The sequence below is a fragment of the Eucyclogobius newberryi genome, unplaced genomic scaffold, assembly GCF_026437365.1.
Source record: "Eucyclogobius newberryi isolate DKJ021-1_F unplaced genomic scaffold, fEucNew1.0.hap1 SCAF_14, whole genome shotgun sequence".
Taxonomy (NCBI): Eukaryota; Metazoa; Chordata; class Actinopteri; order Gobiiformes; family Gobiidae; genus Eucyclogobius; species Eucyclogobius newberryi.
The window spans coordinates 12,077,899-12,103,078 of NW_027315768.1; the positions used below are offsets into that span (position 1 = coordinate 12,077,899).

The 25,180-nt window shown below is 41.9% G+C and overlaps 1 protein-coding gene across 2 annotated transcripts in view; it reads right to left on the reverse strand.

Annotated features, from left to right (window-relative positions):
• Positions 1 to 25,180, reverse strand: part of gli2a (GLI family zinc finger 2a) — a 95,699-nt gene that overhangs the window by 26,701 nt on the left and 43,818 nt on the right. For both annotated transcript variants that reach the window (XM_072444301.1, XM_072444302.1), the window contains exons 3-5: positions 20,061 to 20,166; positions 8,438 to 8,643; positions 3,869 to 4,078 (exon numbers count right to left, since the gene is read on the reverse strand). In XM_072444301.1, coding sequence (XP_072300402.1) covers positions 3,869 to 4,078; positions 8,438 to 8,643; positions 20,061 to 20,166 — 522 coding nt within the window. The remainder of the gene's footprint in view (positions 1 to 3,868; positions 4,079 to 8,437; positions 8,644 to 20,060; positions 20,167 to 25,180) is intronic.

The following is a 25,180-nucleotide window of genomic DNA, read 5'->3' on the forward strand; positions in this document are numbered from 1 at the left end:
TGATAATAATAATAATTTAAAACAATTTTCTGTAACAGGGAAAAGCAATTGGCTTATTTTATTTTTTATATTATTGTAACGTTGAAAAGGCTTCAGGTGTTTTCCCCTGAAGTAAAGAGTAGTGGTATGAAGAAAGTCTGTCAGGAAGAGCTTTAGCACCTTGTAATTGAATTAATGGCTATTTCTAAGGTGGTTAGCCACAAGTCGTTACCTGGATATTAGCCAGTGCTTTGACATACTTTGGGATGGACCATAAGACTTAAAACCCCTTCACTAATGCGTGTATTTACAACCTTTCCACCAAAGAATCTTTGTGTGCAATTTACTTGTACAGGGGGAAAACCGGGGGCTCGAAGGGTGTGAAGCCACGCTATGGGTTCACCGAGTGCAACCAGCTATTTGCGGTGGGTCTGCTGAATATTAATGCATAAATTGATTTTTAATATGAGCTTCTCCAGCTTGCTTGCTTTCCAAAACCAACTGCGGGACAGAAAACATGCAGTATGGGCTACTCCTCCCACGCTAAGCTGGTAAATAACGCCTTTGATTCAAGTTGAGGCTGCCCGCGATGACCATTTACCCGCCGCCTCTGTCAATACCAACCGTGTGCCTGGACGCCGCAATGGAAGAGCGTCCCGACTGCACTGGCACGGAGGAGCGTCCCAAACCGACCACATCACTCCTATAGGCAGGTTGAATGCTACATGAAAGCCGCTGGGATGGGGGTAAGGAGTGTGGCATAGATGAGGTGGGGGCAGTGGCTTTTTGGGTAAACATCTTCCTCAAACAAGTGCGGGCACAGCTACACAGCGGCGGTCACTGGGGTGGTTTGGGGGGCGAGAGGAGGGAGGGGGTCAGCTAAAAAAACTTACAATTTAGGGTTGAGTGACTAGGGGCATTTGAAAAAGTATTCTCCATATCAGATCTTGGATGTTTTGCTAGGATGCTGACTTTAGTGTCATGCAAAGGCCAGCAGAGAGCAAGTTTTATTTTCCTGGGTGGGCAGCTACGGCGGGATGAAAGAAATAGTGCAGTGAAAAGTGAAAGCGGCGGTCAGTGGCCAAATAGCAGGGAGCACTTGATTATCAGGCATTGAAAGGTTCAACTTTCACGGACACTTTTCCACTTTGTGCGCGCTCTATCCTCCATTCATGAGGGCTGAAGGTTTCTTGGATGAGTTTTACCCCTGAAATCAAAGCTTCGTGCCGGGGCCTGACCATCATTTTGATTCAGAGCTGAGCCAAGAAACAAGCTAGTCTCTGTGCGGTTGTTGCTTGGCCTTTCGCTCCACTGTTAGGACTTTGACGAGGCTAAAGAAATCTGCCCATGCTAACGTAATGTGCCAGTATTAAGCTAATGTGTCAATACAAAGAGTTTGCGTCAGTGCTTAACTAATGCGTCCATGCAAAGCTAATGTATCAATGCCAAGATTATGCGTGAATTTTAAAATAATCTGTCAAAGGTAAAATTTTGCGTCATCCCCAAAGTTAAGTGTCAATGCTAAAATTACATGTCAATGCTAAACTAATGTGTCAAAGCTAAGCTAATGTGTTGATGCTAAACTAATGTGTCGATGCTAAAATTATGTGTCAATGCTAAACTAATGTGTCAATGCTAAGCTAATGTGTTGATGCTAAACTAATGTGTCGATGCTAAAATTATGTGTCAATGCTAAACTAACGTGTCAATGCTAAACTAATGTGTCAATGCTAAGCTAATGTGTTGATGCTAAACTAATAAACTAATGTGTCAATGCTAAACTCATCTGCCAATGCTAAACTAATGTGTCAATGCTAAAATGATGTGTCAATGCTAAACTAACGTGTCAATGCTAAACTAATGTGTCAATGCTAAGCTAATGTGTCAATGCTAAAATTACGTGTCAATGCTTAACTAATGTGTCAATGCTAAAATTATGCGTTAATACTAAGCTAATGTGTCAATGCTAAGCTAATGTGTTGATGCTAAACTAATAAACTAATGTGTCAATGCTAAACTAATGTGCCAATGCTAAACTAATGTGTCAATGCTAAACTAATGTGTCAATGCTAAGCTAATGTGTTGATGCTAAACTAATAAACTAATGTGTCAATGCTAAACTAATGTGTCAATGCTAAACTAATGTGTCAATGCTAAACTAATGTGTCAATGCTAAACTAATGTGTCAATGCTAAACCTATGTGTCAATGCTAAAATTATGCGTTAATACTAAGCTAATGTGTCAATGCTAAGCTAATGTGTCAATGCTAAGCTAATGTGTTGATGCTAAACTAACGTGTCAATTCTAAACTAATGTGTCAATGCTAAGCTAATGTGTTGATGCTAAACTAATAAACTAATGTGTCAATGCTAAACTAATGTGCCAATGCTAAACTAACGTGTCAATGCTAAACTGATGTGTCAATGCTAAAATTATGCGTTAATACTAAGCTAATGTGTCAATGCTAAGCTAATGTGTTGATGCTAAACTAATAAACTAATGTGTCAATGCTAAACTAATGTGCCAATGCTAAACTAATGTGTCAATGCTAAACTAATGTGTCAATGCTAAGCTAATGTGTTGATGCTAAACTAATGTGTCAATGCTAAACTAATGTGTCAATGCTAAAATTATGCGTTAATACTGAGCTAATGTGTCAATGCTAAGCTAATGTGTTGATGCTAAACTAATAAACTAATGTGTCAATGCTAAACTAATGTGCCAATGCTAAACTAATGTGTCAATGCTAAACTAATGTGTCAATGCTAAGCTAATGTGTTGATGCTAAACTAATAAACTAATGTGTCAATGCTAAACTAATGTGTCAATGCTAAACTAATGTGTCAATGCTAAACTAATGTGTCAATGCTAAACCTATGTGTCAATGCTAAAATTATGCGTTAATACTAAGCTAATGTGTCAATGCTAAGCTAATGTGTCAATGCTAAGCTAATGTGTTGATGCTAAACTAACGTGTCAATTCTAAACTAATGTGTCAATGCTAAGCTAATGTGTTGATGCTAAACTAATAAACTAATGTGTCAATGCTAAACTAATGTGCCAATGCTAAACTAATGTGTCAATGCTAAACCTATGTGTCAATGCTAAAATTATGCGTTAATACTAATCTAATGTGTCAATGCTAAGCTAATGTGTCAATGCTAAGCTAATGTGTTGATGCTAAACTAACGTGTCAATTCTAAACTAATGTGTCAATGCTAAGCTAATGTGTTGATGCTAAACTAATAAACTAATGTGTCAATGCTAAACTAATGTGCCAATGCTAAACTAACGTGTCAATGCTAAACTGATGTGTCAATGCTAAGCTAATGTGTTGATGCTAAGCTACTAAACTAATGTGTCGATGCTAAACTAATATGTCGATGCTAAGATTTTGCGTCAATGCTAAGCTAATGTATAAATGCTAAGATACTCCATTGAAAACTGAGGTCATTTGTTAACACTAATCTCACGTTAACGTGGAACAGCACTGTCCTTTCCCAGGTATGCACGAGCTGTTTTGGAACTACGTTTTTTTATGACCACGTACCTTGGGGCTTTTAGTTTTTACACAGCCCTAACCGCCGTCCCTCTGTTACATCTAAAAGTCTACAAGAACTCCGCAAGCTTTGATGTGGTAAACTACTCCAAGCAGAAAAGGAAGAACAAGAGGATGGTATCAACATGCCTGCTGCTAGGAAACAAAGGGGAAGAGGCCGTAAAAGTGGGTTGTTACACTTGTAGTGGGGATGAAAGACACACAAAGGATCAAGTTGCATTGGGGCTTATAATCAAAATATAAAGTTTAGCGGGTCAAAAAATTGGATGGTTTATTCTTTTCTACATTTGTTTGCTGCAGTTTCAAAGCAGTTCAAAAACGTCACTCACCATCCACGGGGCTTATGTAGTCGGGTAGGTGGCCGGCTGCTGCCACTGCTGCCGCCGCCGCCGCCGCCGCTCCGCTCTGCATCAGGAGGTCTCCATAAGGGCTCCGCTGGCTGGCACTGGCCATTAGGTGGTAGTACTCTGTGGGGTTTGCTCCTGGGGGTGGAGGGGGGAGGCTGAACAGGGCCCGGTCTTTCAGGTGCTCATGGGTAACTGCGTGGGAAAAGCAGATGAGGGTTATTTTAAGCGTACAAGACATACAAGAACAAAAATAAGGAATTATTTCAGGTACAAAAACTAAATTGAGTCATTTGCAATAATTAGAGACTATTCCATGAAAGATATGAACCAAATTTTCTCACTGCATTTCAACCCATCCTTGAAAGCAACTTTATACTAGACAAACTATACCATTCACACTTAAACAGCTATAACAAAGACAACATTCTAAAAAGTAGGTCTAAACCTCCAAGAAATATACTATTACCACTACTACCACTGATCCTTGCCTACAACCAACTATTTTTTCCATGCTTAAAATCCTTCTGATTTGCAGGTTTCTTTTTATCGCATACTTTGACCTACATCTGCAAACAGCAACATTTTGTTAAGGTCTGAGCTGAGGTCACAGCCATGCAAAGTGATGCATTTTGACAAGTCAGGGGAGCTCCAATCCATCATGAAAACCAAGTAACACATTGGCAGACATCTCTTAACATGCTGTTTGACAGACTGACAAAACAAAGCCGAGCGAAAAGAAAGGTTGAAAGAGAAGGTCTCAACCGAGCAGACAAGTGGCCTGCTTTACAGATTTGAAGATTTGTGCTTTGCGTGCATGCCCCGGGGCGTGAGGCGTTTGATAAAAGATGTCTGATGTCTTTGAGGCTCGCAGGCTTATGGGAAAACATCTCGGGGGAGTAGGAGGAGGCTAGGCCGGGTAAAGGAGGAGAGGAGGTAGAGGAAGAGCACATTCCTGGACTTGTGTGGTGTTGTGAGCGCCTTAAGTTTGACAGGCCAGAGTCTCATGCAGGTGCACGGAGGTATGATGCTGAGGAAGGCCTTAAATGTGCACAAGTAGTATTGACAAAAAATGAGCTCACACCTGCACGTGTCGAGTTTACAAATGACGAATCACAAAAAAAGCAGATGTTTCTCTTGCACGTCCAGTGGATTGGTAAAAATAGAGAGCAAATTGCGCTCTAATTACAATTTGAGTTTGAATTGGGTACCAGAGGATTGCAGATTGGGTTTGGTGGGTTTATGCTAGCCACTTAGCAATAACTCCAGCGCTTCAAACTGCTTTTGGAAGCTAAAGCTAACAAAAACAAGTGGTCAGCCATTATAAAATATGTAATACTTCTCAATAAACCAAAAAAAAGAAAGCACAAAATTATGATGGATAGTTAGTAGTAGAAAGAGTAGAGTCAATGAAATCTTGCTAGCTCAGGTTTCCAAACAAGTTGCTAACAAGTTGCCAAAAACTACAGTAAGCTAATAAAGTAATAGAGATAAGGATCAAACTCCAAAAAGGTTACGTTCATAGTCAGATGTGGAAAAGTCTAAAGAAAAAGTAAATAACTATTAACTAGAAAATAAGCAAACACAAGAGTCGTGGAACAACCCAATTTGCTGTTGGGTTTTTGGGTTTTAATCACACTATAGATTCAGAATATTTTGATCCTAAAATCTCCCTTTGTTTAACATAAGTCATACAAAAAATTCTCTGAGATGTGACGATAGAATCCCGAGCTCTATCGAAGTCACTGACACGCTCGAACGCCAAAACATGAAAGCACAAAATGTAGCTTACGACCGCTATCTTCAAACTACTAGCTGAAGAATATAGCGGTAAGCTAAAAGTTGGCGAAGTGGGTCGGGGTGCAAATTGGGTAGAAAGTGGTAAACTAAAACCGCTCCCCGCCCCCCCCCCACCCTCCACGCCACCACAGCCCCAGCGCTAACGGGCCCCATCTGAACATATTAGGCCGTGGCTGTGGTAAAGGTGTGCAGGCCTACAGCAACCGGGGAGTTTTCCAGTGCCAGATCACGTTACCTCCTCCACAGAGCGGCGTTTTCCCTGTAAGTGTTTGTGTGTCTGTGACCTCACCATTGAAGACACGAGAAGTAGCAGCAACATTTGGTTCAAGTTAAACCAAGGCTTTGTAAGTTGCGTTATATCGGTTACATTACATTCTTGCAAAAATGTGCGTCAAATACAAGACCGAAAATCAATCGTGAGTGTCTTTTTGAGATGGATAGTTCCTGCGATTTTGATGATAGAGGTTGCGGGTTACAGTTTCCGACAAAAAAACGAAACATGTTAGCTTAAACTGCAATGTTCCAAGTTCTTGTGTAAATGGGTTTGGCTTGTCTGGCTCCCTTCCCGAACAGCCCAGACATATAGACTTACTCTATTAGCTACTCCTTGGTGGAAATTTCACACTTATAAAACTTTCTTTATGTTCCGGTTTGCTTAAGACTAGCTGTGAAAATGGCTGATATCTGTTGAAACATTTCACTCCAAAACCACAAATTAAATTTATATAGTGTACATTCAAGGCTGTAAGGGTTTCACAAGCGCTCTTCAACACATGGCTAGCTCCCAGGTATGCCTAACATAAGTTTATACATGCTCGGCTGCCTGCTGCACTACCAGGCTTTATTTATGTTCTGCAAAGCTGCATTATGCCCGCCGCGCTCCATATTTGCCTCTACTTTATCAGTGACACCATCTCTTCTTTTCTTCATGAAAGCGTAGTGAGGCATTTCTTTACCAAAAGCTTGCACTTGCTGATTTATTTCTTGGCGCTGAAGACTAGAGGCTCTTCTGCTTCTGTGACCTGTTGTTTGGGACGGGGACAGTGAGGACGTGTCTGTCAGAATGGGGAATTACTTATTCAATATTTGGTCAGAATTTCCATCAGAGGCTTCTACAAAAGTGCTGGAAGGTATAAAGTATCTACAGTAGCCACAGCTGCCCTAGGGCTAGCTCACGGAGAGATGCGGCTGTATGCGCCACAATGCAAGAGTCTTACTGGTTCGTAGAAGTGATTTAACTGCATCTTGTATCTCCAGTTATTTGAATTCCACTAGATTGACTAAATCTACGGCGGCCTATAAGTTCAAAGAATTCAAATGTTCATAAATAAAAATGAGACACTTTGCTCCATTTAAATTGCTTCTCTTTTGATTGACCTGCCACTATTTTAACCGTGCTTTTATTTGGGAACAGAATTTGGACACTCTCCTGCTAATTTCCATAGTTTCTGCTTCACCCGCACATTCTCGCTCGGGTCTCCTTGCCCAGATCCTTCTGCAAACTCAAATCACATACGAAAACAGTCCATCCTGAACTGCTGAAAGGTGCGTTCAGCGTTTTCTATGTGGAAACGTACGAGGTGCAAGACTAATTATCGCTATTGGTCAAGTCTGTGCAAACGCGCTGCATGCCGTTTGCAGACAGGCCCGGTTCAGACAGGGCAGGATACATAAATTTTCAACTCGCTCAACTCTAATCTCACCTCTTTAATGTTAACTGGTAGAATAACAGAGAGGAGACATTTTCCACATCACTGGCAGCTCGTTCCTCAGACTGCACGGCATACATCACCAGGAGACTAAATATTTCCATTTTGGCAGATTGAGAATGGAGAGGAGCGCAGAACAGGTAGCACTAGTGTTTATAGTGCTACAGGGCATTGAAAGCTCGCTGCAACATTAAGCCTCTAAGACTGTTTGTAATATTAAGTGAGATGTGGCTAACTCTTTGTTTGGCAGGGCAGGCGCTGCTGGTTGGATTTATGACATCTCAGTCAAACAGGTTATAACAAATGGATATCTGCCAAGCTTGGTGTTTAGAAGAGTATAATATACAGAGGGTTTAATATAGCAAACAACAACTAATTGCTTATTATCTGCTTGCATTACTATAATGCACAATTTAGATTAAAATACACCTGCATTGTGGTTTAGTCAAGGATTTAGTGCAGTTTTCACTTATCCCCTATTCATACCCACTTCCTACCACCTACTTATTTGTGATTGTTCCAAACGGGTTGAAAAATGTCACACAGCCTTGGAATTAAATGAAAATCTGAGACTTGATGTCCTGTTCAAAACTGCACATCAATGAAACTGTTTCTATTACTAAGCCATTTAAATTCAACATTGTGATTTAAAACCAAGAAAATGTAAACTAATGATCCACTATTGTTATAGGTTAATACCAAGACCCAGGAAAAGCATAATATATCCGAGAACGGCGGCCAAATCAATGGGCACTGTGCGGCAAAACCACAATGATGTGAACGGCATGTAAAGTGCTTTAAAGTGCTTTGAAAACGTTTAAAATACTGCAAAAAGTCATAAATACTACACAGTGCTCCTTAAAAAGTAAAAAAGTAAATGAGTTTTCTCTGAGGATGAGGCAACGATGGCACAGGATTAACTGTTTGCCCAGAGGGAAGCTCGATCAACCCTTGACAAGGACATTCAGCTGTTCTTTGCGTGACATATTTCTTTCTCAAAGCCCCGATCACATCCAAATCAAACGTGAGCTGGGTCTCCTCACACCTTCTGCCGGGCTCAGTCCCCTTGCAGCTGAGATCATGGAGAGGGTCGGGCTGCCGTGCACCGAGCGCAGGTAGTGCTCCATGTGGGGGACCACGTAGGGGTGAGGGGGGCTGAAGGGCGACTCCCCGGCGCCCACTCCTGCGTGAGGGGACAGCCGGATCAGAGAGATGTCCGAGATGACCGGGCTGCTCGTCAGGCCTGGAGGTCTGTGGAGAATGAGGGCAGAACATGATCACATGAACATGGCACATTTCCTGCTTTTGTCTGCTGCTAATACAACATGCTATCGCTACAACGTGCTGGACAGCTGCAAGAACTGGTCAGCAATGGGCCGTTTTTACTGCCGTCACCATAAACTGTGTGCTGTAAAATCATGTTAGTGAAGTAGCAATAGTCAGTTCACATGTAGAACTGTACTGCAAATATGTTGTGAGGGAACGGTATACAAATGTGTTTTTTATTTGAACTTCATTTCTTTGGCTAGTCTGCAGCATGTCTGTAATTAAATCAATTTCCCCTTGGAGAGGATTAAAAGTCATTCTGATTCTGACGTGTGCACATTTCCCATTACGAAATAAAACGACAACATTTGAATTCACCTTTCATCTATTTCCGCCTAAAGTGAACTATGGGCTGATGGAGAAACATGTGGGGGACGGTTCTCAAACACAAACCAATCATAAACCTGTGAAGTCATCTGCCTGCCGTGTACTTAACCAAGCCTTGCCATCTGAAATCACGCTCCTTACTCTGAAATCACGCTCCTTCCCCTCCCCTCCCCGTCCACAACACATAATAATCCCTTACAACTCCATCTCCTATTAAGCCTGGGAGCTACAGACAAGTCAAAACGGATCATTTTGCGAAGTATAATCTCCTCCTTGTTCAGCTGGGCAAACTACCAGCTCTTCCACCTGAGGTCATGCAAACAATGAGAGAGCGCAACCGGATGCTTAGCGCCCTGCGTCGCCCGTAGCGTCTCACGTGAAGTCAGGCTCGCCGGTCGGTCCAGTCCTTACAGTAAATTTGTCATGTGTGGCAGGTAATTGGCAGCTCTGCACGCGGGGATCACAGACAAAGTGGGTGTTGTAATGCTCCAAGTGTCCCCGAGGGCCTGAATTCTAGATAAAACCGTCTGCAGGCCGCTGGCGCTGGCTTTAAAGGAGCAGCCGCGCTTGTGTCGAGCGAGTGCTGGGCTGATAAGAGGCCTTTCGGGCGCTCGGTGTGCGGTAGGAACACCTGCAAGAAGTGAGGTCTGGGAGGGATGAGTAACGCTGTGTACTGTAGTCAGGGCCAAGAAACAGGTCATTTGTAGAAAGAGTCAAAAAAAAAAAAAAGATATTATTGTTTTATCATTTTATGCATTGCTTAAACATAGAATTAGATTTGCAGGTGTTTTTATTATCGTCTAAAATAGTTATTGACTTCTATGTGCAGTATCATTAATGTCATGCACGTAAACAAGATATATATATTTCATAGAATTAAGGCTTTGAACGATTGGATTTTCTAACTCTTACAATGAATGCAATTTTTGGGAATTGAAAAGAGCATATTTATACTGAATATTACAGATACAGATACAGTTTCACAGCAATATAATGTAAAATTACAGTATTTACTATTTCTAATTATACAGCCAACAGGAAGTTTTCCAGAAATATACCATAAAAGTACGGTATGTGCTATTTTTAATAAAGCGCTGTTGTTGCAAGAGTAATGTTAAACCTATAAAAAAGTCTATAGATTTATATTGTAAAAATGCTAAAATTGTACAGCCTTTTATAGTGAAAGAGAAATACAATGGGCCTCAAAACTCCTGCCATGGACACAGTGGATATATTTGGAGAATACTCTTGATGGGGGCCGAATTATTTACAGACATTCACAAAATGAAATAAAAAAAAATTACATTCGGACTAAAATACAAATAAACAAATTCGAAAGACTTTAGACTAATTTAGACACATAATCCGGACTAAACCTATACGACTATACGACATGAATTTGAATCCAGCTATCAACAATTTACTTCATGCCCTTCCCCAGTCCCATCCCCATTTCATTTCACTCTATACTGTCCTGTCTACTTAAGCTTACTTACTAAAACATCCATTTTTACTGCCAAAACAGGGCTTCATTTACAGCCCTTTATAGAGAAGGAGAAATCCAGCATATTCTTTGATAATTCTAACTCGAAAAATGCATTTTAATAACTACATTATAAAAGAAAACTGGTTGCGGACAGAACTGGGATGTGACGTCTTCTCCGTGTCAGCCTGTTTATGAATGAATCCTGCGCCGACCACTTTACCGTAACACAGTCTTTACAACTGGCTCAAAACAAAGGCGGCTTGTGCAAACACTCCAGCAACAAATGTCTGTTTACGCATGCGGTTTTCCCGGCTGGCAGCCACATTTCTGCGTTTTGGCAACACTTTTCCCGCTATAATCTTTCAAAACTCGCTCCGTCCGGCTTTTGCAGCGAACTCACTTGCTCCACGTCGAACCTTAACGCTCGCCGAGCTCTAACGCTGCACCCGACCTGCACCCGCCGAACCCACGCCAATCCAACCCAGCGTATTCTTCGCTCCATTTCCAGTAAGCAGACTGCCGGCCTTGTCCGCGCGCCAACTTTCATCAGGACCACTCTTCCCCTTCGCAAACAGCCATAAAGAGCGCTCTGTTCTGGCACGGGAGGGGGGTAGAAGTGAGAAGAAACAGACTACCCATACACAAAAACAAGCTTCTATCGTACCGAGCTGGCAACGCGCTGGCGAGCCTGGCATCGCGGCGACACATTTTGTTTTGGGGGGTTTTTACGTGCGGCGATACGTGCGGAGAGCTTTTTTTTGCTAAACTGACCATAGACGGAAATATTCGCAGCCAAACAATGACGGATGTGGTTATGACATAAGATTCTTTCACTGTTAAATGAATGGGAAGTACATTGGAAACACCTGCTCCAGCCGTCTGTACGTACTCTCGTAGTAGAAGTATAAATGTGCGCGAGGCTAACTCGGACCACATTGTTTTTGCACATAAATCCACGGTCGGTTTTAATGTGAGAAAATGTAGTTTTAGCACTGTATCTGGAGCGCTGGCTTTGTAGAATGGAGCGGACATAACTTATAATCTAAAAATAGTGTTGTATATAATAAGTCTACGGGTGAAGGAAGGGCCAAAAGTGAAGTTTAGGGTAAAATAAGATTGATTTGAGCTGTTTTTAGTGCATTGTCTGCGTTCTAAAAGAGAGTTCAAAAGTTAAAATAGTTGAAAAAGAAAGTAGTCTACACTGTATGGGTTTCCAAGTTTGTATTGTTTTCAGTTTTCTCATCTGAAGTTTAAAATATTTCAACAATACTTCTATACTATACCATAAATCTCCTACAACAACTTTAAAGTGATTTTTTTCTTGAAACATTTCTAGTTAAACATTTTATGAGCGTCATTTATCACGTTTTCAATCTCAATTTCAATATTTTATAGGAAGCGTGCAGCTAGAGCCAGAGATTCAATTTTTTCTTCCAATATTAAGGACCATCACTTAAGCAAAATACCTTTAAATTACGTTACTTTACTAATAAGTTACTTTAAATGTGCTAGTTTACGCTAAAACATAAAAAAAAAATTAGGATTAAATATAGAACACAAAAACAAACAGAACACAACCAGAGAACAGATTATATAAAATAAAACTCCGAAGAGACATCAACTACACTTTCCAATTAAAATGTCAAAAAAAAGTCGCCAAATGGGACTTTTTTTTACATTTTAATTTGAAAGTGTAGTTGATGAGCCGATCAAATTTGCCCATTTCCAAATTAAGTTTGAAAGTATTTTTTTCCATTTGTCTTATATATTACTGTTATGACATAATAACAAATATAAGACAAATGGATAAAAATGACTCCAGTCCTTGATCATCGGGGGTTTCGTGTCATCCATCTCTTTGTGATGGCCTTTTTTCTTGCAAATTTTAACAGTATCCATTTATTGTGTCCATGGCAGGAGTTCTTAGGCCCAAGTACATAGATCTAAAACTGAGTGAGATGTCAAAAACAGACTACAGTGCATTGTTTGCCTCCTGGCCGCCAGTTTCTCCAACATTTCCTTGTAAATAATGAGCACTTTGACATGCAGCTATACGCTTACACTTATTTTTCCCATACTCTTACTTCAACTGCCGTGCACTCACAATGCAAAACATACCTCCAAATCACTAAATATCACAAAATATCGCCAAAGTCTACTCACTCCTCCATCTGTGTAATTGCTATTTGCCTGTATGTCGATCCCTATGTGATTACACGCTGTTTCTCCCATTGTTACACTGTGAGAAAAAGTGATGGGGGGGACGTGGCGTGGCTCGTCTTGCTCATGAGTAACCCTGTGACTAAGTGCATACCTCGGAACATGTACATTAGGCCCCGGCAGAGCAGAGAGACGGGGGAGGGGGGGGGGAGATTGCGGTCTGATTAGCAGCGATTTGAAAGAAAGACAGAGAGATGAGAGAGCAGAATGGAGCGGGGCCAAAGGCGTGCTGCGTTCGAGTTCAGCCGGCGCCACAAGACTCCGAGAGCAGATGAAGAAAAGTGGCGGGCGAAAATCATCAGAGGGCGAGGAAGTTGGTTTAAGCACTTACTGAAAATGATCTGGTTTTTTGAGATGTTTATAGTAGCATTAAAGTGAATGTGGATATACTTTTGAATTTGTGGCAATAAAGGGTTTGAGGCCAATCAAGATTATTCTTTGCCGTCTAGACTTGAGATTTGTAAAAACAATAATATATCTAAAGGTTGTATGCTCCAAATGGTGTGTTTTACTGGATCTAAAAACTGTGTCTAGTTAAAATTGCAGAAAATAGTTACTTTTTGTCCTTGTGCTACAAGCTTTTATTAAAAGTGTAGTTTTTAAGGGATTTTTTAAGTTTTATCACATACTACTTTCATTGTTTTGTAATTTTTTCACCAATGTGCAACATTCACCATTTTGAATTTTGCCATTTGAGCGCAAAGTGTCTAATCAATCAAGCCATTCATATAAAATGTACAATATTTGATACCACATTAGAATAATCACACCTTAATTATCATTAATAAAGCATGAAAAAAGTCTTGATTCATCCATATTTAAGGGGTTAGAAAATATGTATTAAATAGTTACCAGGCCTTAAAAACGACCTGTTCATTATAAATTAAGCCTTTATTCATGCTTTATTAAGGCTAACACAAGTGTAGTTATTATAAAGTGTCATCGTCTATTTTTCTGTATTTATTCTAGGTATTTTTGGTTTTCACTGCACATTTCTTTGACGTCAGTGGCGTCTTCTCTTCTTCTATACGGGTCAATCTTCCATTCAGTGCGTTGTCAGCCACCCAAAGTGCTCCTGACATGATGGAAGAGCGTTTAAATGGCCATGAGGCGACACCTCAGAAGAACGGCCTCCTGAGCTCTGCGGGCCCCGCCTCCCCGACTCCAAAACAGCCAGTCTTCGTGTAACATCTTGTCAGGCGGAGGGTGGATCGACAAGGCCTCAATAATGGTACCTGCCACGCTGCACTGTTATTTGCGAGCCTCCTGACAGACCGGCGCAGTAAATTTCACCGTATTATCACAACCTCGGATAGGCCCGGGCGCTCGGTGATTTACGGCCGACTCGGAGCGTTCTGTGCCGACATGTCGGTTTGACGGGGGCTGAGAAACAAATAGATATCGTTGATGGATGTGATGAGTAGGTTTTAAGTGTTGCAAAATGGTTGGAACGGGCCGCGATTGCGATAGGGAGAAAGTACGGTGGGTTTCTTTAAGAGGCGCGTTTGAAAACAGAGCTGGGAAGAGTTCAGAGGGTTTTTAAGGACTGAAGCCTCATTATTGTCTGTACTGCAAACGACGTTGTATTTTATGTCCACAGAAATATGTTAATGTTTTTGCTTCTTACGATTAGGGATGTCGCAATATTGAATCTAAGTGTTACGATTATTGTGAGAACATGCATCACGATTTAACAATATTTCACGATTATCGACACATAACAACAGTGATTTATTTCATTAAAGCTGTCTAAAATATTTACTGTGACTGTTTGACATAAAGAGCAAGATGAGATAAGAGTGTGGATTGAAATGATGGGACCTGAATAATCACGATTATTGATTGATGGAATAATCTTGACATCCCTACTTCCAGTCTATGAAATAAACAATCCAATGAGCAATCATGATTGTAGGGCAGGAACTAACAATTATTTCACAAGGCAGCAATTATTTTTGGATTAGCCGACTAGACAAGCAATTATTTATATTTATTGTACATTGAGATTTCAGAAATGCATTAGCAACTAAATAAGGGTTGAAAGATGGCGACTGAAGGCTTTTAGATAAAGAATATAAATTTTACACATTCAGTGCACTATTGATGAAAATAAGAAATTGGTTGTTATAAAATTGTCTTTCCTTATGTGTTTTAGAGTCTATAATGTCTAGATAACAATTATCGAAATACAACAACAGAATGTCATAATTAGTTAATAGTTGCAGCCCTGTATTATAGATAAACATTTTCTGTAATAGTTTTTTTCTCGGCATGACAATATTATATTCATTTATTATTTACTTATTATAGGTAAAGATATATAGTTTATGGATGGGACTAGATGAAGAAAAAAGTTTTAAATCAATATGACCCTTGACTATTCTATGTATATATAAATGTTTTCTTTTGTTCTCTCAAATGGGCTTTAATAGACAGGACAGTGTAGTATAAAATGGGGCGAAAAGAGCACGGTCGACATTCAGCAAATCTGTCAGAGCCGGGAATCGCTCTCACAACGCTGACGGCCTGAACTTTCATTCACAATTTACCCCTAAACTCTTCTCTGTCAAGCACAAGGTGAACCAAACCTCCTTACAGACCCCGTCTCCCCCCATGCCTCCACCCTGCCTCCCCCCATGCCTCCACCCTGCCTCCACCCTGCCTCCCCCCATGCCTCCACCCTGCCTCCCCCCATGCCTCCACCCTGCCTCCCCCCATGCCTCCCCCCTGCCTCCACCCTGCCTCCACCCTGCCTCCCCCCATGCCTCCACCCTGCCTCCCCCCATGCCTCCACCCTGCCTCCCCCATGCCTCCCCCCATGCCTCCACCCTGCCTACCCCATTCCTCCCCCCTGCCTCCCTCCATGCCTCCCCCCTGCCTCCCCCCCTGCCTCCCCCATGCCTCCCCCCTGCCTCCCCCATGCCTCCCCCCTGCCTCCCCCATGCCTCTACCCTGCCTACCCCATTCCTCCCCCCTGCCTCCCCCCTGCCTCCCCCATGCCTCCCCCCCTGCCTCCCCCATGCCTCCCCCATGCCTCCCCCATGCCTCCACCCTGCCTACCCCATTCCTCCCCCCTGCCTCCCTCCATGCCTCCCCCCTGCCTCCCTCCATGCCTCCACCCTGCCTCCCCCCTGCCTCCCCCATGCCTCCCCCCCTGCCTCCCCCATTCCTCCCCCCTGCCTCCCTCCATGCCTCCCCCCTGCCTCCCCCCATGCCTCCCCCCATGCCTCCCCCCCTGCCTCCCCCATGCCTCCACCCTGCCTCCCCCATGCCTCCACCCTGCCTCCCTCCATGCCTCCCCCATGCCTCCACCCTGCCTACCCCATTCCTCCCCCCTGCCTCCCTCCATGCCTCCCCCCTGCCTCCCCCCATGCCTCCCCCCATGCCTCCCCCCCTGCCTCCCCCATGCCTCCACCCTGCCTCCCCCATGCCTCCACCCTGCCTCCCTCCATGCCTCCCCCATGCCTCCACCCTGCCTACCCCATTCCTCCCCCCTGCCTCCCTCCATGCCTCCCCCCTGCCTCCCCCCATGCCTCCACCATGCCTCCCCCATGCCTCCACCCTGCCTCCCCCCATGCCTCCCCCATGCCTCCCCCCTCATACCTCTCTCCGTCCACCGCTGACCAACAAGTTACTATTTGCCTCTCTGGCATTTCCCCCACCGGCCCGTGGTGGCAGCAGTCGGATGAATTATGATATGACACGCTCTTTTCTGTACTTCCCAGGCTTCTGTGGCGATCATGATGAATCACCGCTCCGCCCCGCATGGGAACGCTACCTCAGATCCTAGCGTGGTTGTTTTTGGGGCCCCGAGACGCCAAGAAACAACACTTTGAGAACCTAGCGTGACCCCCAGCACGTCCGAAGATGGGATAATGTACTCTGATGCTAACTATTATTTGGAGCGGTTGCTGTCACATCACATCCAGTCTTTTGGTAATGCAGGAAATTCCTTTCAAACCGTGCGGCAAAGCGTGAAAATGGTCGCTATTGATTTGTAACGTGGCGGCCAGCTTTGACTGATGGGTCTCTTGTCTCCGAGCACCACATTCCTGGCTGGAACTCAAGGGAGCATCCACTTTTGGAGCCACGCGAGATAACAACATGTCGATCAAAACCAACCAATCGGGCAGCTTGAAGAAGTGTTGCCTGGTGAATAAAGTGTGAAGACTTTGCCAGAAACTTTTTATCCATTTGTAGCTGTGGTGATGCGGTTTGGTTTGGTTTGGTTTGGTTTAGCAACAATTAGGTCTCTGTTGTATGTTGGAATGAAGTGTTTGGCTTTTTCTTCATCTCATTGTGCTATTAATAAGGATTCTGGGAAAGGGAGGCGGGGTTAAGATGCTAATTATGGTTAAATGCATTGATGTAGGGAGCAGGAAATCAAATTGCTGCTAACATGAATCTTTTTTTTAAAACTTTTATGTTTAGAGATTTTTTTATGTTTATTGTATGTTTCAAAATGAGTATTGAATTCTGAAAAAATAGACATACATATATATAGATGGATATATCTTTGTGTCAATGTTTTCTGTTTCATTTTTTTAAATTTTCACTAGGTTGATTTTGTCCCATTGGAGTTGCAATACAACCCTCCACCTGCTTGTCTCCATGGAGATGTTATTGCTTTGCCTGGAAGGTTCCACAGTATCGTTTTAAACTCATCTTTCTTGGCTCTACGGGTATTTTTATTGCCTGTCCGTCTTCATTAAGCTATATTTTACGCTATTTCTATTCCAGGCAAAAACAGTAATATCTCCATTGAGAATAGAAAGTTTAGGAAAAAATGACAGGGCCAACATGAAAAGTGTTGTTACTTTTTTTTCTTCATCAATTACAGTTTCGGTGCGTCGCCTTAAAAAATGCAACAGCCCTTTATATCACCGTAGAATAATGCATGCTGTAAACTGGTACCGTTCAAATATTTGTCAAATGTTTTTCTCAGCCTCCTTTCTTTTTATCTACGACAACTACCGCCACTTCCTCACCCGTGCACATCTCCACACCGCTCCCATTTGCACTTTACATATACATACAGGCCCATCTTCCATACGTTGTGCATGTAAACTAGCCCCGGCTCCTGACACCGCGCCTCATCCTTGTCTCCTCTCGTCCGCTAAGCTCAATGAAGACAGATCAACCCTAGACACTCCTTCTGACAGATATGACGGAACGACCGGCGGCGCTCGTTACGATCTGCGCAGAGCAAAAAAAAACACACACCAAAAAAAAAGGAAGAAGAAAGAAATTGATGTAGAGCGAGGTACGGCGCTTGACAATCGGGCGACCGGCTGGTCCACGGGACTCTCCGGCTTCACCGTAATTAGGTGAATTTGGCGCGCGCCGGGGGGAACGACAGCTAGATCAAGGTCTTGATGAATTAGCGGTAGCGCACTGTCAGAGTTGCATCACATTAATCAAAACAAACCGGGCGCCGCGGCAACACTTTTTTTTTTCTTCCTCTTCTTTTCGTCTTCCTTCTCTACTGCTTTTGGGGGTGATGAATGGCCCTGACGCCGCTGTGTTTCACCTGATCGTGCTGAATTTAAATGTAACAGCATAGTTCGCGCAAAACCTCTATTGATCTTACTCCCCGGCTTCCCTTCTAGATGCTGCTGGATTCAAATATTTTAGATAAGCAAAAGAAGGAGGAGGTGGGGGGGAGGAGGGGGGGGGGGGCGGCCATGTTTGTATGGTAATGGCCACCTCGATAACCTAAGAAAATAAACAGTAAGTAGGTCAGGTTTGGACAAAAGTTACAAAAAGTAGACTGGCAGCCTAGAATCTGTTAGAACGGAGGCAAAACTAAGCAAATTTGTTATATTTTCCATGTAAATGCCTGATTGGATTTAGAATTTTTTGGGAGAACGTTTGTCCTGCGACAAGTTGGCCACTGTCCAGGGTGTACCCCGCCTAAGGCCCAAAGTCACTGGGATAGGCTCCAGTCACCTGCGACCCCGAAAGGGAACAAGCGGTAGAAAATGGATGGAAAATGGATGGGAGAAAGTTTGCATTTACAAAATTATGCAGTTTCTAGTTTCTAAATGGTAAAATATTATACCGGTTGGTAACTTGCCATAATCATAGCATTAAGAGTTGTACTAGATAAAGAATGACAAATAAAATATATTAGTAGAAGATATGCATGTAATAGATTCATAGCTTTGAATAATTCCACTCCTACTATAATATTGTAACATAATGTAAAAAAGATAGACAACAACAATTTCCTAGCAGACTTTTTCCTCGGAGACGACATGCCTTGGCACACTCTCCCAGTTCTGGTTGTTTGCAATGCCAGAAAGTCTCTCCAAGTCCCTGCTGAAGCGGTAACAGGCGATAACAGAGGAAATGTTAGCATAGCGCGGTATCAGTGCTAATGCGTCATGTCTCCTCGTCTGTGGCTTGTGGTTCCTGCCTGGCTTTTATCCGTTTGAACTTGGATCATGGGGAACTTTTCGGGGTTCTGCCACTGACAAATATAAAACACACGTCTAAAGGGAATTGTACGAGTATTTGCATCGCTTAGTTTGTGTTCACGTGACGTTACAACAGTCTGGAATCCTTGTAGTTTAAAATAGAGATGGAGGACAGTTAAGAATTTGGTGGAATTAGCTGTTTAATTGTCAGATTGCAGATTTGTCGAGCTGGTTTATGGTTCGTGTCTCCGTAATTACAAGCCCTATTCGCATAAAACAAAAACTTGCATGAGGATCAGCATATTCTCTGTCAGCATGGATGAACAAAACTGAAATTATGCTTTGAAAATGGCCTCAGAAAGTGGTGCCATTATTCAACTCCAAAAGGCGTGATTGTTGTCAGCTGAAATTTGTGGAGCCAATTTCTAACAAATAATGATAAGGTTCAACATCTGTGGATCATACGTTTGGATATTTCTTTCACAAAAACAGTTCAGCTCCCACAGTTACACAGTCGTAGAACGTGAACGCTACATGAGGTCAATTTAATCATTTTTAAATATATATAAGATAAAACTTAAACACGACCAGAGAACAGGACTTTTTTTTTAAGGTTGCAAAAGACATCCAAAGAAAATTAGGGCATGTATTGTCAAAAGTAAATGTCCCATAATGAGATAGTTGTATTCGCTGCTTTTTATACATTGAACAGCTGTACCAAGGTATTTTCATGTTTTTTTTTAATGCCCTACTGTGAAACATTCCAGGCAAAGCACAAACATGTCCATGGAGAATATAGCTCTTTAATGTCAGTCATAGTCCTTTGGTTTCATCTTTTGCGTGTGTCATTTCTCCATTGCATTTAAAGCCACATTTCCCGTACTACTCACCCGTGCATGGCGTGCAGATGATGCGGCTCGTAATGGTAGCGTCCCTCGTGGTGCCTCATGTCGATGGGGATGGGCGTGTGGAAGGTGGGGAAGAGCGGATGACCACCTGCGGACACCGGGAGGCAAAATGTTAGACATAAACACGCAACAAAAATCGCAGTTGTCGAGGGACGTTTGAATCCATTTTCGTTGATTTCGTGACTAGTTCTTATGACACGGCGCACAGCAGGGCACGTCACGCTAGCATTTTACAGTTCCCGTAATGCCCCATTAATTGGACCCTTGTAGACTGTCTCTGGATTTTGCCCCCGAGTTCCGAATGCCTATTAATGACTGTGTATGTAATAAGACCGGAGCGGGTTTAACACTATAATAAATGTGTTTTATGTGTTGGACAAAGAATGCTTGAATGCACGGTTTCCTGCAGTAAATGGTCTGATGTCTGGAGGCCGGGGTCTTATTAGAAAAGACATTTAAAAGTCACAGTCTTATAATCTCAGCGGGATATATTTAAGCTGGGATAAAAGCTAGTAAATAGGGCTGATCACAGAGGAGCGTGCTTTGGAGTTGACTACTGATACGATTTCACTGGAGAGAATTCTGGGAAATGGAATTCTGACAAAGCTCAAAGTGATACCGACCAAATGATTGTGATATTTGCAAGATGTGAATGCTAAGCTAGTTCCCAAGCTGTGTGTTTGTTTTAATAGTGAGCAATTCCACCAGAAATCCAGACACTCTTTGTGATGGTCAGTAAGGCATTCCCTCATCAGTATTTGTGTTAGCGCTGTAGTGGCAGTAGAGGGAATTACCATATGGAAAAAGCTAGCTTGCCCCAACATGCTGTGGGCACACAATAGTAAAGAACATGATTTGATGGCAGAAATGCTTACAACATGTCTGGTGATGATGTATGGACTTGAAAAAAGAGAAAAGCACCTCCAGAGCTCCACCTGTGACGTAGCAAATGTGGGAAATTTGAAACGGAGGGCTCTCTGAGGCTCAGAGGGGAGAGGACTTACTAAACAGGATTCACCAAACAAGTGTGAATGAAACAAAACACAACTCCAGGTATGTTTTTGATGAGGGAACAATGTTATAACATGGTTAAAAGTTAAAAAAAAAAGTGTCTAGCTGCTCCTTACATGTTTATGGGGATATCTAATGAAAATTCTGACCATGACATATTTGGGATTTTTATCCCAGATGCCTTCCCGTTGCTTAACGCTGTAAAACCAAATACTGGTGAATGGCTGACCTTTTTGCTTATACTTGACATAATTTAAAAGTGCACAAACAATACACTCTATGCCCTATTGTTTCTTTGTATGTTATTGTTGGTTAATAAGAAATGTTCTTTAGTTACTTTTCCGAAAATTCCTAACTTCTTAAGTAAACAGCTGCCTCTGGTCATCTGTAATCCTGTAACAATTTGGCACAAAACGGCATCGCGCCAACACGCTAACTCCAGTCAGCAGAACAAAAGGCTCGATCAGGGTTAAGCAGCAGTAATGTGTGTCTTTGTAGCACCTCAAAACAAGTGGCAGCCTCTGGGCAGAGAGAGCAGTGAGGGCGCAGTCCGCCTGCAGGGAGCTGGAGCTAGGCTAATCCAAACGACGTGATGATTGCCCTCATTACAATGACAACACCTGGGAGTCAATACAAAAGGCATGTCGTTTCCTGTGGTTTGTCATGCTGATGTCTCATTGACAGAAAAACTAACATTTTTTTATTGATAAAGCCTTTAACATCAGTGCTAATCTTATCTCATCTATTCACAATACAATGTGGTGATATTTCCTTTGAAAAACAAAAAAGCAAGTGAAATGTGTGTGGCATCTACTGACTGGAAATAATCAAAGTCAAACAGTTCCTAAAGTAACTAAAGTAACTAAAAAAAGTAGCTAAAACGATGCATGAAAAATAATATTTACGCAATAGAATGAGATGGAGCAGGGTACTATGGTTTTAGATTGTACTGTATTAGTGCTTTTCATGTATGCAGAAGCAGTAGTGGTCAAAAACAATAAGATCATTTCTAATATTCTTGAATAATACCCTTTATTCAGAAAATATTCTAGATGTCAAGAGTTGAGATGATTTATATTATGTAAATGGTTAAATCATTTTGAATTCGCAGACTATGTTAAATACTATCACAGATCCTATTTCTCAAGTTCTTTGGGGACAAACAGCATATGTTTTCCACTGGAATTTTTACAAGAAAAGATTGCTGACAAATTATACCTTCATACTTGCATAGCCCCTAGGTGAAATCAGTCTAAGGGCCAAACGGCTCCTCTGTGTAGGTTTTAATAGAAGCATGTCCCTTGAGTCAAACTAGGCCATAAACCCTGCCTGTCTAACTATGTCTTGTCCCCTGCTTGGAGTCAGACCCTCTGTGTTGGGATGGTGATCTATGCCGCCTGCCTGGAACCTCGCCATGGCCCCGCCCTCGCCTTTGTGACCAAGACAGGCCAACGATCCCGATACGACTTGTGAGTTAAAAAGCCAAAAGAGGAGGGGGGAAAGAAAGAGGGGCGCTGGACGTGAAGAAAAAGAATTGTGAGCTTTGTTTCACAAGTGGAGCCAGAAGTTCAGCCTTTTGTCTGGGAGGTGCAGCCTAGGTTTGGATGCCCTGGCATCTCTGCAGAGGACCAGACCGGGACAAGATGGGACAAAGATGTGCAGACGTTGAAGTTGAGCCAATTCAGGGGCCTCATGAAACGTATAAAAGGAATTAGTCTATTCTGGAAAGTGCAAATGTACTCATCAACCTTGATAGTGCAGTAATGTGCGGGCCTGACATTCTCCAAAGAGCAAAGGTGGCAGTTTTTTTAAATGTGAAAAACATGCTAATGGCAAAGTGTACCAATACATTTCGTTGTCCTTTCTTAATAATTTGTTCTCCATAAAACCACATTCTATACTTTAATTTAAAAACATTAAAACAAATGACTGCTAGTCTTGAACTAAGAGGATTTTTGTGGTCTGATGTGTAGGTGGTAAGGGCTAAGCAGGCCTTTCCATCACCCAGACAGCTGCATTGTTTCCTGGGCAGCAGGGACGGCTCCAGAGAGGTGCACGACCAGAACATCCACCTCCCTGTGACTTTTGAGTGAATCCCCTTTGGACTTTACATCTGAGACACAAATACTTTCATTTAAAACAATGGTGCGTCCTGTTTGTGAAAATAAAAACTTATGACCAACCACCAAGGCATAAGATTAAAACCAGGCAGCACTATACTCGACTTTTACAGTATTAAAAAACGTGAAAAACTAAAATATTTCCTTTCAGTCCAAATCTTATTATTCGCTGCAATGAGTTTCTAAGCTCTTTTCACAACTTTCAGAGGCCAGAGCAGGTTGTGCTGTCATGATAAAGCTAACAACAACTAGCATGCTAACAGGGCACTTTTTTGGAGACTAAAACTTTCTATAATTTGATGCAAAACCCACTCAACTGTTTCATTTTGACCCTAACCCCTAACTAACTGCTTTTGGAACATATCTGTACTGGAGCAAATAAATTGTGCTTAACCTGATCATACAGGCAACCATGTTTAATGGGATACACATCAAATCATAATGAGGAAAGTTGCATGAAATAGCTACCAGAGAAAGCTTACAATTACAAAACATAGATACCCATCTAGAAATTATTCTGAATTATTGCTATGCTAATCACTTATGCTACAAGGCTGCAAAGGAAGACAATGTTAGCCAACCTAAGCTATGAATATGGGTGGTATGAATTTAGCTAAGATCTCAACAAACTTGGAATACACTTCTGAGGTCTTGTATGATATTTGGTTGTATTAAGGTTGAGAGTATTTAAACCGTCTTCGCCCTCATGAGTATATTCTATGGCAACTTTGTATCTGAAAACTGGTCTCATCTCCCACTAGTGACATTAGGGCTGTTCAATATTACAAAAGCATCAATACTGCTTTATTGGCTAACACAATAATCGGTATTACAATTAACTAAACATTGCAATAACGTAAAAGTCCTCCATATGACAGAAATTACTTTAAAAAAGAAAACGTAAAAATATTCAGATATAGTTCATGATTTTCTTGTGTAGCTTGTTTTGTCTCCGTTAACGTTTTGATTGTGACACTGTTGGACCAATAAATGAATGCACATGTTAGTTTTAATATAACTAACATTATTGTGTCAAAGATTATATTAAAATATCCCAATGATATGATATTGTTATTGTAGAACTTAACAGCCATATCAAAATGTTCATTATCGTGCAGCCGCAATAAACAATAACAGGTTTTCCATGCAAACAAACACTCACTGGAGGACTAAGTATAGTGGTAGGAAACTGCATTTGCTCATTATATCCTATTGAGGCGGCTGATCAAGTACAATCTGGAGTGGGCTCACGTCCTAGAGGAAGTACTCAGACTTCAATAATAATGCCCTGAGAGGCCAGGTCGGGCCAGGAATACGCTTGGAAAAAAGTTCTTTGTCATGCTAGGAGCGAGGGAGGGGAGTGAGGAGAGAAGAGGAGAGGAGAGGAAGGAGGGAGGGGTCATGGTAGACAGGAAATTCCAGCAGAAAAAAAAATAAAAAGAAAGTTGGATGTTGTCCTAACTACACAACGGCGGCGTGCCAGCAGCAGCTATACGCAAAGGCTCAAAAAAACTCACCACAGACGGAGATTATACTGCACCGTGCGCAAATTGATCCATTGATAAAGACATTTAACAGGATTTCTTTGTTGGTTTACAAGCACAAGGTATAGAATTTAGACGGCTGATTGCTCATTAATGACTTGTGTTTATACAGAAGTTATTGGTGAAGTCTGCCATTTTGTTTGAGCACATTTGATAATAAATACGCGTTTATTAGCCTTAACAAAGCATGAACAATGACTTGAACAATGAGTCAGGCTTATAAACTGTAATTAATACCAGAAAAGTAACACTTAACCCTAATCCCTCAATCATTCTTAATAAACTAGTTTGTTATGAATTTACGCTTTGTCCATGCTTTATCGAGGCTAATTAATGTTCAGTTATTATAAAGTGGTTCATTTAAGTTACATAAAAAAGCCAGAACAATATGAAAAAGTAATCACGTCAAGTACGTTTTTACATGTAA